Here is a 16,714-nt window from a genome sequence, read left to right as displayed (position 1 = left end):
AAACAAAAATTCAAAATGAGCGGTGATTGTTGCGTTTTTTAGTTCCTCCGGCCTAGTGTGGACGGAAAACATTTGATGCGTTTTCAGAGTGAAACCTCCGTTTTCGTATTTCACCGGCATGGTGTGGACGGACCTAATTATTTGTTAGCTCTAGTTGGCTGCGGCCAACCTGATATCCTGACCATCAGTATAAATCGATTCGGGCGTAAATAACAAAAATCCTAGAGACATCGCACGGACTAGAGCGCAGCAAGATGACTGATTTGAAATTTTATGAGTCAAGTCTCAGACCTTCGTCTAAACGGAATCACACTTTCTCGGAATGATAAAAAAAACATACCCCTACCCCCCTGTTACCTTTATTGCCATCAGCGCGCGCTCTGTCTGTGACGTCATAAATTAAATAGACAGACGTAACAAACCTTTCTAAGAGTTTTGTTAGAGAGACCAGTTACTCGATAAGCATTTTTCTTCATTTTTTTTTTCAAAGTTTACACCGTTTTTCCTTGTTGATCGAGATGCTTTCGCCTTTTAACACAACAAACCAAACCACTTTTCAGGATCCCAAACATATGCCAGGGTAAGATATATTTTACATTATGGTATATCACGCGGGTTTCTGCGTGGAGGCAAGGAAGACAAGTGTTCTTGCATGTCTTCCATCATTGCAAGTGGTTTGTTGAACCAATAAGCCTTAGGAAAGGGCATTAAATGGCAGGTGCAATAGAACAGTTTTTAATTCGAGTGTCGATTATTCAGAATTTATTAATTTGGTTTTGCTAAAAAAAAGACAACAAGAAAAACTCCAAAAAAGATTCAAATGTAAGACCAAACCCAATGGTGAACTGATCACGTGCATTTTCCCGCGCTTATGACTAATCACGTGTAGTTACTTTAAAGAGTTCAATTCTGATTGGCTTATTTTGACAGCTATGTGCTTCCCCTTGTTCGATCAGAGCGTCCATATGTAACATCCTGACGTTTTGTATAATTCGTTGTACTGTAGCACTAGCAATTTCTATAAAACAGACAATATTTTCTATGCTGAATGACTTGTTACTTCTCAGATATGCAGGCTACTGTCCTCAAGCAAAGTTCTGGCATTACGGCGACACATTCGGTAACACCACGGCGAAATGCTTCCAGGAGAAAAGGACCGCTAAGCTGAATAGCAGTGTGATGAGGCAGCCAGGAACAAGTGGTGATGGGAGAACTGAATTCCCAACTGTGTACTCCAACAATCCAAACCTTGTGCTTGCTGCTAGAACGAGAACAAGGGAGCGATGGCGAAATGCTAAGAAATATTCGTTATTCAACGAGCACGAAAGAGGAAGAGAACTAAAAAAATTTGACCAGGTATTACTTAACCGATGCCCAACAAAGTTAGTAAAAAATAATGTAAAGTCGATTTCCAGTTTGATACACTTGTGATGAGTGGCTATGGATACTTGCACCCGTTTCGGTTCGTCATGTTGGCGACCACAAAAGCTTAAGAACACTACGATTGTAGTTTTAGATAGGTGTATCTCCCATTTTGGATACAGGGGCTGATTTAGGAGGAGGGTGCAGGGGGTGCGCACCCCCCCTCCCCTTTTGACACGAAGCCTTCTTCTTCGTATTCGCTTTTAAAATTTGTTTATCTCACCAGTCAGTTACGCTACTCCTTAGTGGTGCATCCCCTCCTAGGAAAAATTCTGGATCCGCCCCTGGGATAGTACAATTGAAGAGTTTTCTTTGGCTTAGCCATCATGGTATATGAGCCGTTATACCATGCTACAGATATGGTCTGAGCGTACGCGTAACTTTTGGGGGCATTTTTATTTTTATTTTAATTTAGTTTTCTATATTTTGGGAGTGTTTTCAACAAAATAATTATTCCACTCACGCTTGTTTGGATGTGAGATGATTATAGCCAACAAGTCTGGTGTGTTTTTTTAATCACAAGTCTTTTCCATCTACGCCATGGTGAACACCTTTCCGTTACTATAAGGTGACAGATTGATTAATTGATTGATTGATTGATTGATTGGTTGATTGATTATAAAGTGTTCTATACAGTTTATTAACTCGCCGTTACACTTGTATGGGCTGAGAGAGTACAAAGTAACCCAGTACACACGAGTTAGGGCTATTGTTTACACTTCGTTTTGTATATGTATCATTTTAAGCTTGCCCAGAGCCATCGTGATCACTACATGGATAGAAGCGGCACAGTTCAAAGAGTGGAACACTTTGTTATCTCACGAAAAGAAGGGTAAGTTGAGAATCCCAAGAAACAGATAATTATAAACTGCTGAGGCTATAGAGGTGGTGTTAAATCAACATTGGTCCAGAGTTTCAATTCACTGGGTATACAATATTTCCTGATTTGGCGAATCTTCTATTTGGTAAAACTCTCGAGAAGATTCTTTTGCTTGATCCAAAAACAGAATATAATCCAAAAAGGGAATGTAACAATAGCCCTCGTGACGGCTCCTAGAGTCCTACGCAAGACGTCCTTTAATATGTGACATAAGGACGTCGGTCCAGTTCTCTCCCTCTCTCTTCGTCACGCAGCGCTACGCTTTTTGGAGAGAGGGTCCCTCTGGAGAGAGAGCGTAGCGCTGCGTGACAGATAGAGGGCCAGAACTGGACTATAAGGATGTGTGCGTACAGCAGCTAGACGTCTCCCTGAAGTAATGTATTATATTGTCATGTCATTTAGCAACGTCTGACAAAAATTATCTGCTCACTATGTACTTTTTCGCCAATCTACGAATTGTAATCTGAGACGCTACGCAGTTTACGTATTAAAAATGTTATTTAATTTCTCTGTTTCATTTTATTTTGCTTTGAAGACCCAAGATTACGGACGACAACTTCTTTTGCAACGGAGTGAAAATAAGTTGTCCCTTGAGTGGCGAACTTATACAAACTATTAACGGGAAGTGCACAATCCATCTCGGGCTCCCCCTCAAAATGAGCCCCACTTCAATGTGTACCTGGAGGGACCGGGCCTTGAGAGATGTGTACTTTGAGAAGAGATAAGATTAAGGACCTCCAACGCCAGTGCGCGTGATAATCTGAATTAAGAGCTGATTCAAACGCAAGTTAAAATCAAATCGTAACGTTCCCGAGAGCTTCTCTCCACTGTATCTGGAGGTCGTTTTTAATTGTATTTTCCTTGCTTAAAAGAGCATTTCAAATGCCACTTAAATTTCGAATTTTTTTCATAACATTTACCTACTTCGTTTTCTTTCTTTTAACTTCGCCGACGGAGGAAACTCGATGCAGTTCAATTATTTCTTTGTTATCTCGATAACTTTCAAAGATTTGAATCACTGAAACAGACCTGACAAATAAACAACGTTTAAATATATATCTTAGTGTTTAGACTTAAAGTAGCTTACACAATATCTACAGCTGTGGAACTCCCTGCCAAACTTAGTTATTAAAAACTGTCCCAGGTTGTTAATAAGCTGGCTGTAGCGTAGTCCCTAGCTTCCTCTTTTTAGCGCTCTCAGATCACGAACGACGATATCCTGGGAACCAGTAAGTCTTCCATCTTGTGATCGATGGTCCATGAGCTAATGCCCGGAACGAGGAGGGCTGGGAGCTAGGCTACGGTATTCAGCATGAGAGAGGCCTGGTGCATTCCACAGCGCTTTCAATAGCCGTTAAAAAAGACCTCAGTTCTGGTTTGTCTGAACGTCACTTGAAGACCATTAAAGTGCGATTCATCTTAACCCAACACTGATTAGGTGGGGTTTTCGAGGAAAATGACCATTGATGTTAAAGGCGACTCCGGCAAAACCTGAGTTGGTAGACGCTGACCGGAAGTAGGGAGAGAGTATGTCACTGCACCAACGAGTGCATACTTTATAGCAGCGTGTATAACCGGATATGAAGTAGCCAGAGTAAAAATACGTATCGCAGATAAGCAACTGATACTCATACTTTGCGTCTGCTACGCCATTTCCAAGCCATGTTGATGGAAATTGTTTTCCGTAATTTGCTGCGGCTACAAGAGTGGAACTGAGCTTGTATGTGAAAAAGGCTTTTTGTCCTGTCGCTTCGTCCACGAAAAGAATCTCGTGAAACTGCAATAAAAAAGGTTTTAATGGGAAAAACATTCGGATACATTTGTACTTGCACCCCCGTATCCAGCATCTGCAGTGAGGAACGAAGACTCGAGGTACATCTACACACATCTATATAAAGGTGGGGGGCCGGGGGGGGTCATATGAAAGGATATACCCACCACTACAAGACTTAAGGGTTAAAAGAAAGGGGGGGACTGAGATATTAAACATAGTATATTTATACTTACGAGACAGGTTTGTTGTGTTGATAATTTACCGAATTCTTATAGTTCACTGTGTTTAAAGCGGCCTGTAATTGGATTTGGAACTGGGTTAGTTCTCATAAAGCGATCGTATTAATATTGGGGAGATCAAAAGTTTAATCATCATACCAGAGCTTCAATGCCACACGGTATTCCGAGTGCTGCAAAGAGCATGGAATTTGAGAATAATAGCATGCATTTTGCGAGAGCTCAGTAAAATGAGCACGGTTACCGGTATGTTGTTGCAGTCTGATCTGTAACCATTTGTTCCATAAGGTAGCATTTCATCATACGTCACTTCCACTTTTGGATTAACTACATTGTTGGCTGAGTAGCACATTGTCCATCCGCCACCAAATGACGTCATATCACAGTACGCCGAGAACATCTTGATTCCGTTATCCGGCTGTATGCGGTACATTCCATCGCGAGCATGTGGGTGTACTCTCTTAATGTCTCGGCAGCTGTTTCCTGAATTGAAGGAAGGAAAGTACTCATCGAGTAAAGAAGAGACACTCTTAATTCAGTTACCACGCGTTATAGCAGCCAGAAGTTGGCATCTAGCGGCCAGGAGTATTGCTAGCAGCCTTATATTGGGTGGGATGTAATTCCATCGCCAGTATACCTCAATCATTTATCAGGTCACCTTACAGTTCAGCGTGGCGGAAAAACACTAGGAGAGTTACTTATCTGCTGTAAGACTGGCACAAAACAGTGACCCCGGTCAGCGCTCGAATCCAGACAGCTCTATTAGTAGGGGCAATGCGTTAGAGCATTTAGTACGCTAAAACGCGAGTTTTGTCCAGGGGCGTAGCTAGGACGTTCCCGGAGTGCCCGTGACCCCCCTTTTGAAAGCTTTTTTTGAGCAAGCAACCTACAACAGGTGGCGAAAACGACATGACATTCTGGTGAGTACCGTCACTTTGACACAGTGTGACCCCTCCCTTTAAAAAATCCTGGCTACGCCCATGTTGTCCGTACCTGTAATTACGCAGATCCCGTCACTGTCGAACTGATGACAACCCTAAACAGAAAAACAAATCTGAAATGAAAATGAAAGCTTTTCTAGGACCCTAATAGAGTAGATTAGGCTGCAGGCTCTAAAAGCTTCTTTAATTTTCATGCTGACGGAGATAAACCGAAGAGATTTGGATCCGGCGTATTGGTACCTTGATGTCCCTAGAATGTGGAATGTAGCCAGTCTCTCGCTCCAGCTTCCCGTTCCTTCCCACCCGGTGCTCATTTATACCCTTAGGTGGAAAGAGGCACTATGAAAGTAGAGTTTTCATGAATTTTCTCCGGGAATACATTGAAGGACTCCAGCCATGGGTTGAACGCGTTCGTTTCGCTGTTTTTTTTTTTAATTTGAAAATCGCTTACCCTTCAATGTTTGATGCATGTGTTTTGACGAAGATTGTTGTGGTTTCTGGATGGCAAATAAGAATATAAAAAAGCACGGCCCCCGTAGTTGATTAACAAAGACTAATGACTATGCAAGTCTTCCCCGTGATGCAAATGTACAAAGTCTGCGTGTTTTTTTACTTATAACACGACCCGTCTGTCCCATTAAGCTCTCTCCTTCCATTTCCAAAAATTTGAAGTTCGTTCAAACCTCACTGAACCATACAGTTAATGAAGAAATGCTATGTAATTGACCGGAGATAAATCAAATTTAGCGCCACCTCACCTGACATGGTTTCAGCTCGCTGGTGAAGCATTAAGAAATTGTTAAAAGTATCAGTTGTTATGAAAATGTTACCGGAACACAACAGAAGCTTTTCACCTAGTCAGGAACGGCCGGAAAATTAAGTTCTCCACGTGAATTCTCTCAACTCACTGAGTTCCGTGTGTGTAAAAATACTGAAGCAGCCGTTTTCCTTCACGAATTAAAACTATGGTTAGAGATGTGATGTCTTGTCATCCGTATTTACATAGCAACCTCATACACGACATTCAGCCATCGACCATGTCTTAAAAGCCAATATTTTTTATCACAAAATTTATTTGATTATGATGGCACTTGGATAGAACCATTGTTCATTTTATTAAGTTCTGTCATTTTCGCTTCGAAAGGTAAGGACCATATTACCAGAAATAAACCATAAAACTTCCCTTGTCATATTAAAATTTCAGTTCAAACACATCGTTAATTTAAAAGCACTGTCTTCTTAAAATACTGATCAATTTGCCAAATTGCATATTATCACTTTTCATGAGCAATGTTCCCGTTTTTCGCTCAGGGGTAAATTTTACATTTTACGATCAACGAAATACTGTTCTATAAGAAAATGAGCAATTCGATACTAAAAGTGGTCTTCTTTTGCAAATGCTTGAAAGTAGCCTATATCTAATAAATTTTACCTCCAAGAACATCAAGAACATGACGCCCTGCTGATCACGAAATTCTGTATTTTCACTACTGACGACAGAAATGTTGTGCTTGTTCAGCTCACAAGTTCCGGCTTGGCCGTTCTCCTTTGATGGCAACTTGAAGTTGGCAGAAGTGCACCATGTATTTCTCGCACATTGATGGCTGCACGATAACAGGCTAGGAGAATTAAACCGTTTGACAACGTGCCCCTCCAGGCGTTTATCTTCTCGCGTTGTGAAGTATGACGAACGAGAAGTGGTGAATGTTTCGTCGACAGCGAAAACGGCAATATATAGCAAGCATTGAAACATAATTGATAACGAAACGTTCGCGTTTTCCATCGTTGACACGAGAAGCCAGAATGGAACTCGAGAATGAAGTTGACTTAATTAAAAAAAAAAATTTTTGTTGTGCACGATTTTCTTGTCATATGAAGTTTGCGATAATCGCACTCCGTAATAAGACATGATTGGTGGATAAAATTCAGAGGTGCTTGACAGTCTTCGGAAGTCATCGCTAATTTCAATGTTGAAATAATTTCCTGAATTAGTGGGAAAAAATTGACTGATTAACAGGTGTCAATTTAAGGGCAGATAACGAAACCGTTGTTGGCACACTTAAAAAGAATCCAGAGACCTATCCTTTACTGTTGTGTCATAAAACCCATATTGGTGAAAAAGTTTCACTACGGAATGAAATTTGAAATTTGACTCCATGATTCCATGTCCACGTTAATGTTAAGCTAATTACACCACAATTTTGAAAAATGCATTTATTGCAATTCAATTTTTACACCAAATTTTAGGTCGCGTTCGGTTATTTAAGTCCGGAATAAGATTAGGGAAGGTACTGTATCCGTTGACAAACATGAATTTTGATGTAATGTCCAAAACGTAACCAAAAAAAAAAAGGTTAAACATATAATCTCTTTGTTTCAGTAGCCAACAGTTCTCTGCTTGAAATATTAATAATAATAGGTAGCCTAAGAGTCACCAGTGTCTTTGCTATATGTTTGGAATTACTATAGAATAGCCAGAGAAAAGGGAGGGGCCCTCCTAAACCGTTTCGATTTGGTGTCACCGTGACGCAAACCGAGGTGTTAAAGTCAGTATTCTATTCTAAAGGAGGACGTGACGTTCACGGAAACCCAAACAGATTTACAATAGGCTATACTCAGTAAGCACGTTCAAAAAGTCAACTTCGCTGTTATCGATAGCTTTCAGGTTTATTTTCGCAAGCTTGTTTTTGTTCATTAAACATTCTCTGCAATAATAATATTTATAAATAATGTATGCTGACTTTTCTCCAACTGTACTTTCCATAACGCGTCGACTACGCGAAATTCTTGGAAGAAAAATATTTTTTTTTAACTGCCGAGCCCCTTCTCCCCGCATTCCCTTCTTTCAATGAACAGTTAAATAAACAGACAAATAATTTCAATAAACAGGCTCAAAACGTCCAATGAAACTTCTTTACTTGTAAGATGAGTGAAACAGAGAAAACAAAGAAACGTCTGTTCAGAAATGAAAAATGTCGCCAGAAGAAGCTAAGGTTTTAGTCCAGAAATATTACATCGTCGTCGTCATCCGATTCGACAATGTGTGACGAACGTTTTGGGCGTTTACTACTACTGACGAAGTCGTCACAATCCCCGTCGACCATATCCGAAGAATTATCGATTGCCTCTCTGTTAGCCTTGGTCCCAGGTTCCATCTTACTTTTCTTGCTCAATGCATCGCTCTTTCCAGCCACGTTTGATGACTTCAGTGATCGCTTGCTGGTCTTCTGTTTGATCTAAAAAGTGCAAAGAACACAGACTAAATTTACTCCAAGAACTACCCAGGGCCGGATTGTTCAAAGGGTTAGCGATAATTTTAATTTAATTTTTGTAACTTTTCGGTGAGGTTTCCTGTTTATATTATTTTGAGTTTGAATAATCTCAAACTTCCCAAAACATAAGCAGTGCAACACAATAGACCAATTTCGATATATTAAAATTCAGCCTAAAACAACAGACCTCAGCACGAGGCTCTGGGGAATAAATACAGAGTTTGTGGGGTTTATTCCCCAGAGCCTCATTCTGAGGTCTATTGTGTTAGGCTGAATTTTAATATATCGAAATTGGTCTATTTTATACGAGAAAAATTTAAACTTCGTTTAACTTTTAATTATGGGTTAGCGTTAACCGCCTTTCGAACAGCCCTGCCCTGGTTTACACAAGAGTTCTTCGACGCTATACACTGCGAGTTCTTTAGGTCATGATCATCCTAACAGCAAGAATCAAAACTGATGCACAGAGAAACTATGCCTGGTATATTGTTTTTTTTACATTATTTAAAGGGTGATAGTGTCCAACCAACCTTTTTAGATCGAGAATCCACCCTGAAATCCATGAACACTCTTTTACCGACTTTCTGCACCAACCTCGCGTTAGGCCCTGGCACGAGATAGCTAATAGTTGAATACGGCGTGAAGTGAAAATCCTCGCGCAACACACCCTCCAGTAACAAATAAACCACAACTCGTTCACAGTCCTCGCGCGAAAGATCCGGAGTCTTGACGTCACGCATGCGCAGGCTCGTCTGTCCCTTGCCGCACCAAGCGTCTACAAGTTTAATGGCGGTAACACGTTCTGAGAGAGACGCTGCTTGATGGAGGATTTTCAGGAGGTCTAAACAGTGGTTCGTTATATCGAGGGCTTCAAAAGGAGATGACCCTGTACCACAATAGAGAAGAAAAGCTAGAAGTGTTTGATGACATGAAATAGGCCATTTTACAGTTGTGTGCTCAGTGACCTGGCCTGTAAATGCAAGTGAGGCTGGAGGTGACCTTGTTTTGATAGAAAACTCTCTGCTTTTCTCATTACTTGAAGTACCAATCAGTTAGCATTATAACAAAAGCAGTGAAGTCTGTAACAAAACAAGGTCAGTTTGAGCCTAGCTGCCATTCAAAGGCCAGGCCATTGAGCAGAAAACTGTAAAATTGTCCATTGATTGCGACCTCTTACCATCTACTTGGTCAGCAGTCTTCTTCATACAGTTGTCACACATTTCGTGGCATTCAGCTGGGTTCCAGGACTCTCCAAAATGTCGACCAATCAGAGCTCGCCTGCAATTCTTCTGTTCTTGACAGTAAGACAACATTCCATACAGATTCTCCAAACCTGTTGAAAAAAAATGTTTGTAGCGATAGAATAGCTTTTGCAAGCTTTTGTAAGAATTTTCCATGAAATTCAGCAATTGCCTCTTGCAATTTTCGATGCAACTTTAGATAAAATACAACTTTACCTGTTTGTTCTGTAAAGACCATAGTGCTTTGCTGAAAGATGTCAAATGGCCGATAGAACAAAATACAGTGGGACTCTTTGTCATCTCTTCCAGCACGCCCACTTTCTTGATAGAAATTCTCCATGGATTTGCTCAAGGAGTGATGAATTACAAAGCGCACATCTGGCTTATCAATGCCCATTCCAAAAGCCACTGTAGCTACCACAACCTACATGAACAAAACAAAAAGAAAATACTACCCTTCTAAAGGAGCTCAGTCATGGTATTTTGAGTTATTTTTACCATGCACATAATCACCTATAAACTAAAGGAAACCTGAAAATAATAGTTTACTATGATAGAAAAACACCAAAGAGATAATAATAATCCATAGAGGAACAAGGACGATTGAAAATGGAAAAGATTAACACAGATTACAAACAAAGAACATGACAAATTTAGGCTAAACTTTTCAAGGCGCACAAACTGTAACAAGCTCCTTAACAACCAGAGTAGCCGACCACAAGGACATTTATTGTTATAAATTTTAAAGCTGATTACTTGTATTGTATTACTACTCCAGGCTCTATGCACTTGACTGCGAGACTTGCCATCTAGATCGCCATGGTAACAGGCTGCCTTAATGCCATGAGAGATAAGACTTGAAGCAATGGTAACTGAGTCTTTGCGAGAGAAACAATACACAATACCTGTACATAATGAAAAGGACAGCGTCAGCTGATTTGCCTTAGACAGCAGGCCTGCAATGCATACAGAAGGCTAAAGTTACATAGCTCTTCACATGCTCTGCATGCCTACAAGGTAAAGCCAAGTGGCCCATCAGGCCGGAGTTTATCCCGGTTTCTTTAGCATCAACAATCTTGTTCCCAGAGTCTTCGTTCCCCTTGACCAGCAGTTGGAAAATGAGAGCTCTGAGAGCTACCATTTTGAAATAACAAAGGAAATAACCAGATTCTACCCGTCTGGTTTCACTGTGCAGTCTGCATCTATGGCACATGCCTGAAATGGTTGGCCCCAGAGCTCTCATTTTCCGACCGCTGGTCAAGGGGAACGAAGACTCTGGGAACGAGATTGTAGCATGAAGGGACTACATGTAGGAGTATTTCTACTCCCTCCCCTGGATGGGATGCTAGTCCATTGCAGGGTTACCCCCATTAAGTTAAGCATTAAGTTCGCTGGTACCCATTTTTACACCTGGGTGGAGAGAGGCACTGTTATAGTATTTAAGTGTCTTGCCCGAGAACATAATGCAATGTCCCCGGTAAGGGCTGGAACCCGGACCGCTTGATCTGGAGATGAGCGCTCCAACCATGAGGCCACCGTACCCGAACCTTCCACATGCCTACAAGGTTGTCCAATACGATCCATCATAGTTTGTAAAATTAGGTGCAAATGAAATAAATACAAAATTAGAACAGTCACTGAAGGACAAGCAACATTGGTGAGACACACATGAAGAGGATTAAGAAAGTAACACTTTGACATTTAAAGTGGAAGTCAAGTTGAAACAGTGATAAGAGACTACCTGACTGCCCAGGAAACTTCTGCGTCAACAGTTTGTGAATTTCATCCATACACTCACCATGCTTTGATGGCTTGTGTCGCACCTTGTGGCACAAAAAACAAAGAAAAACCTGTTCTCAGTTGCCTGTGATAATAAATCTTAGGCACCAGTATTTTAATACTAATGAAATTTGGTAAACCATAGTTTTTACCTAGATTTAAAAATAGGTAAAATAGGTAAAAAATAGTTTACCAAATTGAATCAACCTTGAATATGTCAGGGCATCTTTGTTTTCAATACAGTAAAACATTTCTTTTATAACTGTATCTAAATTTGCAACAAACCAATCAGATTTGGCAAGCCAGGCAAACATTTGTAGTTCGTCTGGTTATGTATCTACATGTATAGTATAAAGGCAGGCACAAGAGTCACGTATTATGCGTCTGGACAAACTATCCTTCAAAATGCATCTTGAATGACGCACTATGAGAGAGAGTTCGTCTAGATGCATAATACGCCTTGTGCCTGCCTTTATACTAAAGTGGCATAGCCAGATGAACTACATGTTTGCCCAAGTTTGTCCAGACGAATAATGCGAGGTGAGGAAGCATTATCCTTCTGGATGGATAATGCGTCCTCTTGTAAAAAAATTTAAAAAAAAAACAATGCCAGTGACTGCCTGAAAACTGAGGGTGCTAAGTGTTTTTTTTTTTGCAGACAAGAAGAATGTACATGCAATGAATAAAGTAATGCAAACCTCATAGAACAAGTTAGGTCTGTTGAAAGATGCTTTAAAGAGCAGACAATCTTCCTGAAGGCCAAGAATCTTTTTGACATCATCAACAACTTTTGTCGTAGCTGTGGCTGTGAGACCCAAGATAGGGACCCCTGGGAACTGACGCTTCAAAATCCCAAGGATTTTGTAATCAGGTCGGAAGTCATGGCCCCATTGACTTGTGCAATGAACTTCATCTATTACAATTCGTGACAGTCTGCCACCTGTTAAAGTGGGAAAATGGAAATTAAAATATGTTTTTGAATTCATTGGTCTATATATAACTCAAAAAAATATAAGCTTGAGGTGCTAGGGGGTGTTTCCCATTCTCTTTTATTCCCTGGAGTCTCAGACAGAGCTGACAGTTATTTATATAGACTTGCCAAGCACTCATTGCCTCAGAACAAGTACAACTCCTGCCGCTACTAATACATGTAACTTTCAGGATTTACAATACATGTAGATGGGGATATCATAAATGCAGATCTTAAGAACTGTAAGGGGGTCAGCTACGTATACTAAAGGTGATCTATGGGCCACTGAAACAGAAGTCAGAAGACATCTTTGCCCTACTCTGTGGGGAGAAAATTTCATTTGAGTTTGCTTTCACTCTGCAAGCAATCACCTTGACCAGCCAGAGGTATCTAATATTATGCAAATGTATTTCAACATAACATGATTGTTATACCTTCATATGTTTTCTCTAATTTAGCCATAAACCTTTTGCTTTTGGCAATTTTCTCAGGTGTTACATACAACAGTTTTAAATCGGAGTTCTTGTCAACCATTGCGTGGTGTACAGCGTTGACTTCGTCCTTGGAACAGTTAGAATTTAAGAAGGAACTGTCAATTTTGAGTTCATTCAAAGCCATAAGCTGGTCCTCAATCAAAGAGATCAGCGGAGAAACAACAAGAGTGACCCCTTTTGAAATCACTGCTGGCAGTTGAAAGCACAAGCTTTTCCCACCTCCGGTGGGCATGATCAAAATACAATCAGTTCCCGCTATAGTAGCATTAATACACTCCAGTTGAAGAGGGCGAAACTTTTCGATCTTGAAGATGTCCTTCCTGGCAGTGTCCACCTTTTGAGACCAGGAGAAATTGTTTGCCGACCAATTTTGGCCATTTTCGTTCTTCTGCACGGACGAGCAAGGCTCGCATGTGTCCAGTCCGCTACATATCTGAGATTGAATCAGTTCCTTCCGTGACTGGAGAAATTGTTGTCTTTCCAGTAGGCTTTCAATTTGAGCCTCAATTTCCTTGAGTTCTGTATCAATTTCGTCCAGCTCTTTTGAAAGCTCCATGACGAATAGAAAAAGCAAACAAACTGTACACAGATTATTGCTTTCCTTCTGATCTGTTCACGAGTCAGTCATGGCATTTCGTCCGCCATATTGAATTTTTTGTTGAAACCGCTGAACGAGAAGATTAGGGGCTCAGGTTTTTGACTCCAGTTTCCTCTCTGTTCGCCCTTCCAAAATTTTGCATATTTTAACAAATCGAATATGGTCTGTATTCTTATCGACAACGAGTAGCGTCATCACAGTGGTCAAAATGTTGCGGACGCACGAGGCGCAGTAGTCTCTTCCGCAGCCGTTTTTTTGGGATGTCACGCAACGTTTCCCCCCCAGAAAAACGGCTGCCGAGGAGACTAGAGGCGCAGCCGTGAGTCCGAAACAAATTTTGACCACTGTGATGACGCGTACTCGTTGTCGATAAGAGTACAGACCACGCTAAACCACAATCGATTTGTTTTTTTTACCATAATATCAAAGTTATCGAAAGAAACCGACTCGGACTTGAAAGTGCACGCGCTGCACTATGCAAATGAGCTACTTGTACGCGTCAGACTTTCCTTTCAAAAACTTTTGCAAACTTGCTCAACATGCGGAAACAATAAGAAAAATATGTTTGGGAAAAGAGTAGTGACGCGTACTCGTTGTCGATAACAGTACAGACCACGCTAAACCACATTTTGAATTGTTTTTACCACAGTATCAACGTCAAAGAAAATGTTATTTTTTTTCAGAGCGCGAGCTGAAAAAGACTTTGCGCGACAGATTGACGCGAGCAGCGTGGTATGGATTCTTATCGACAACGGCAAATTAGCCAATCAGATTGCGAGATTAGCAGCAATTGTGGTAAAAAATTTCTTCGAGCATGATAATTTATTTTTCTGACCATTATTTCATAGCTTTTCATTTTCTTTTAATTGGACTATTTTTGTTGTTTTTAATTTTGCCTTGCCTCATCCTGTTTGGGCTTTTGACAATCAATTTATCCACGCAAAAGTCAAAGGCCCAGCTAAGTTGTCAAAAAGCTTTAGGATGCTGATCTTTGCATGCAGCGCTATTTCATTTAAGCCGAGCTGTTCGAGACATTGGACTCAATTTATTGAAGACTATCCTAAAAAAAATAAAGATAGAAAAGTATGTCTTGAGCCTGACCAGATCTCTTGTGTAATCGGAACTGACAAAAGTTCAAATGAGGCCTTACACTACTGTAAAATGATATTAAAATCGTTTAATATCATTTCTAATATCATTTTACAGTGGTAAGGCCTCAATTGAATTTTTGCCGGTTTCATTTAAAATGCTACTGAAGGACAACATCCAACGATTCTTGTGTAATCGTGTTTACTTAGGGTTGGCCGGGTCTCTCCCTTCGGCGGACAGTCCTCCTCTCAAGGCCTGACTCTTAGATGACGTAATCAGGGCTGCGCCTGATCACTCCAATGTGATTACTCCCTTCATCCCGGTGGAAAGAGCTGAACAATCCAGGAGCTAGTGTCAAGAATCTGACGTTCGTTCTAATCGGTTTCATTGCTCAAGTGCGGGAAAACTTATCCGGTTAGCACACACTTTGCAGGAGCCCCTTTAATTAAGCGCGTGCAATTCAACATGCTTTTAAATCAACTTGACAATTTTTACCTCTCTACGGCTGCCAAGTATATACTTATTTGTTTGTTTGCTTTTCTCAAACCAATGGCCCACTAGTCGATTTATAGCCATTCGATTTTAATTATTAGAGGTAAAACCGTTAACACGCACTGCTGAATCGTATAAAATAAGATGAACCAAACCGATATCTATGTCAAGACGTCTTTATTGACCGGAAGCCATCATTCCGCTCGGTTAATAAGACCCTGATGTGACGTCTTTGGTTCACAGGAGGTCTTGTTGGATGAGTTTCAACGAAGCTCACCCCTGAATAGGAAATACAATATAAACAAGATAGGATCTTCCTAATGTGGTATTGAATTTTAAGTGACTCTCTATGAAGACCTCACCTTGCAATCGCTTTTCATTTGATATTGAAGTCCAGTTGAGGCCTAAGCCATTGAGGGATACAGATGTACTGAGAAGATTCGGCAGAGTTGATCAGACTCTTTACAGTTTCGCTATATTAGGGTTAGCGTTCACAAATTTGTAAAAATCGAAAAAAAAATCAAACGAAGTCTAATTAAAATTATACACTGATGTAAATAGAGATACACGGCAAACAATAGTTGTACAGAAAATACTGACAAAATTTAGACAAGATCACTGATTATATTGAGTTACAGTTAGCTTTGTGTATAGTCGACGAGGTTTGCTGTAAACTGACTTGTTTGAAGATAAGCTAAGTAATATATAGCTAAAATTCGTCTTACATGTAAAGTAGTTTAATTTCTTCGTAAAAAAGAATAGATTGCAGATTTCTACTGTCACATATTCCTAAAATCTCACTTAAATCTTCATAATATATTATGTAAAGAATTAAACGGACTAATTTTATAGCCCATCATGTGTGAGCTAAGGATAAAAAACCTGTGGTCGTAAGTGTCCTTATAAATGAGCGTGCCCGTGAAGATGAATTCAACAAAGTTTCATTTTATGACGAATTTAAGGCCGCGTTTATTGGGAAAGTTATGATAACAAGAGGTTTTTCTCAGTTTTTTTTTTTTCCAGTGACAATCTCATAGGAAATTCTGAAGAGAGGCACGCGGGGCCTTGTAAACAGGAACAGTTTTCACGGGAAGCTGCAAGGGCAGAGCCTGAGGGCAGAATTGTGTGGGTCGTGAATAATATGGTACAACAAGGAAACGTAGCCAAAAATTATAACCCAGAAAACAATTTTCCAATCAAAATAACCCTTGGGTCAAAAGCTATGCTTCCTTTGCTGACATTTCAATAGTTTTATAAACACTTCAAAACGATATTTCCTGCTGATGCAAACAAACTAGATATCGCCATGTCATGGACGTACCGTTCAGAGTCACGTCTGCAGGGATTTTTTTTTATACAGCCACGTATACAACTTTATCAAATGTAGTGAGGCCTAAAGTCTTTACTCGAGGTGTTAATCTGATAAGGCACACAGGAACAAGGATTATTAGCTCTTAATTGAAACTCCGGTGTCTTCAGTTAGTCAGCCGCTGTAGAATTTGTCCGGTTAAAACAAATCGCTTTTT

The 16,714-nt window shown here is 40.3% G+C and overlaps 3 protein-coding genes across 4 annotated transcripts; 1 reads left to right on the top strand and 2 right to left on the bottom strand.

Moving 5' to 3' along the window:
• The first annotated feature begins 26 nt into the window (after positions 1–26).
• LOC145490367 (ciliary microtubule inner protein 2C-like) lies at positions 27–3,404 on the top strand. The gene is made up of 2 exons (XM_081469491.1): positions 27–1,356; positions 2,169–3,404. The coding sequence occupies exons 1-2, from the start codon at positions 1,042–1,044 to the stop codon at positions 2,256–2,258; spliced, it is 405 nt and encodes a 134-aa protein (XP_081325617.1). The 5' UTR covers positions 27–1,041; the 3' UTR covers positions 2,259–3,404.
• A 102-nt stretch (positions 3,405–3,506) lies between these two features.
• LOC145490187 (uncharacterized) lies at positions 3,507–7,036 on the bottom strand. Its single transcript, XM_081469303.1, has 4 exons — positions 6,686–7,036; positions 5,306–5,348; positions 4,557–4,795; positions 3,507–4,079 (listed from the first exon to the last, which is right to left on the bottom strand). Exons 1-4 carry the CDS (start codon positions 7,034–7,036, stop codon positions 3,717–3,719), a joined length of 996 nt encoding a protein of 331 aa, XP_081325429.1. The 3' UTR covers positions 3,507–3,716.
• Positions 7,037–8,152: 1,116 nt separating this feature from the next.
• On the bottom strand, positions 8,153–13,645 carry LOC145490265 (ATP-dependent DNA helicase Q1-like). 2 transcript variants are annotated; one of them, XM_081469390.1, is made up of 8 exons: positions 12,950–13,645; positions 12,244–12,485; positions 11,508–11,589; positions 10,523–10,722; positions 9,983–10,190; positions 9,703–9,858; positions 9,056–9,411; positions 8,153–8,489 (listed from the first exon to the last, which is right to left on the bottom strand). In XM_081469390.1, exons 1-8 carry the CDS (start codon positions 13,563–13,565, stop codon positions 8,250–8,252), a joined length of 2,100 nt encoding a protein of 699 aa, XP_081325516.1. In that variant the 5' UTR covers positions 13,566–13,645; the 3' UTR covers positions 8,153–8,249. The 2 variants fall into 2 exon arrangements, with proteins under 2 accessions (XP_081325516.1, XP_081325517.1); XM_081469391.1 differs by having other exon boundaries at positions 10,523–10,671.
• Between the last annotated feature and the right edge of the window lie 3,069 nt (positions 13,646–16,714).

This window comes from Orbicella franksi, chromosome 6 (genome assembly GCF_964199315.1).
Source record: "Orbicella franksi chromosome 6, jaOrbFran1.1, whole genome shotgun sequence".
Taxonomy (NCBI): domain Eukaryota; kingdom Metazoa; phylum Cnidaria; class Anthozoa; order Scleractinia; family Merulinidae; genus Orbicella; species Orbicella franksi.
This window is presented reverse-complemented; position numbering and strand designations above follow the sequence as displayed.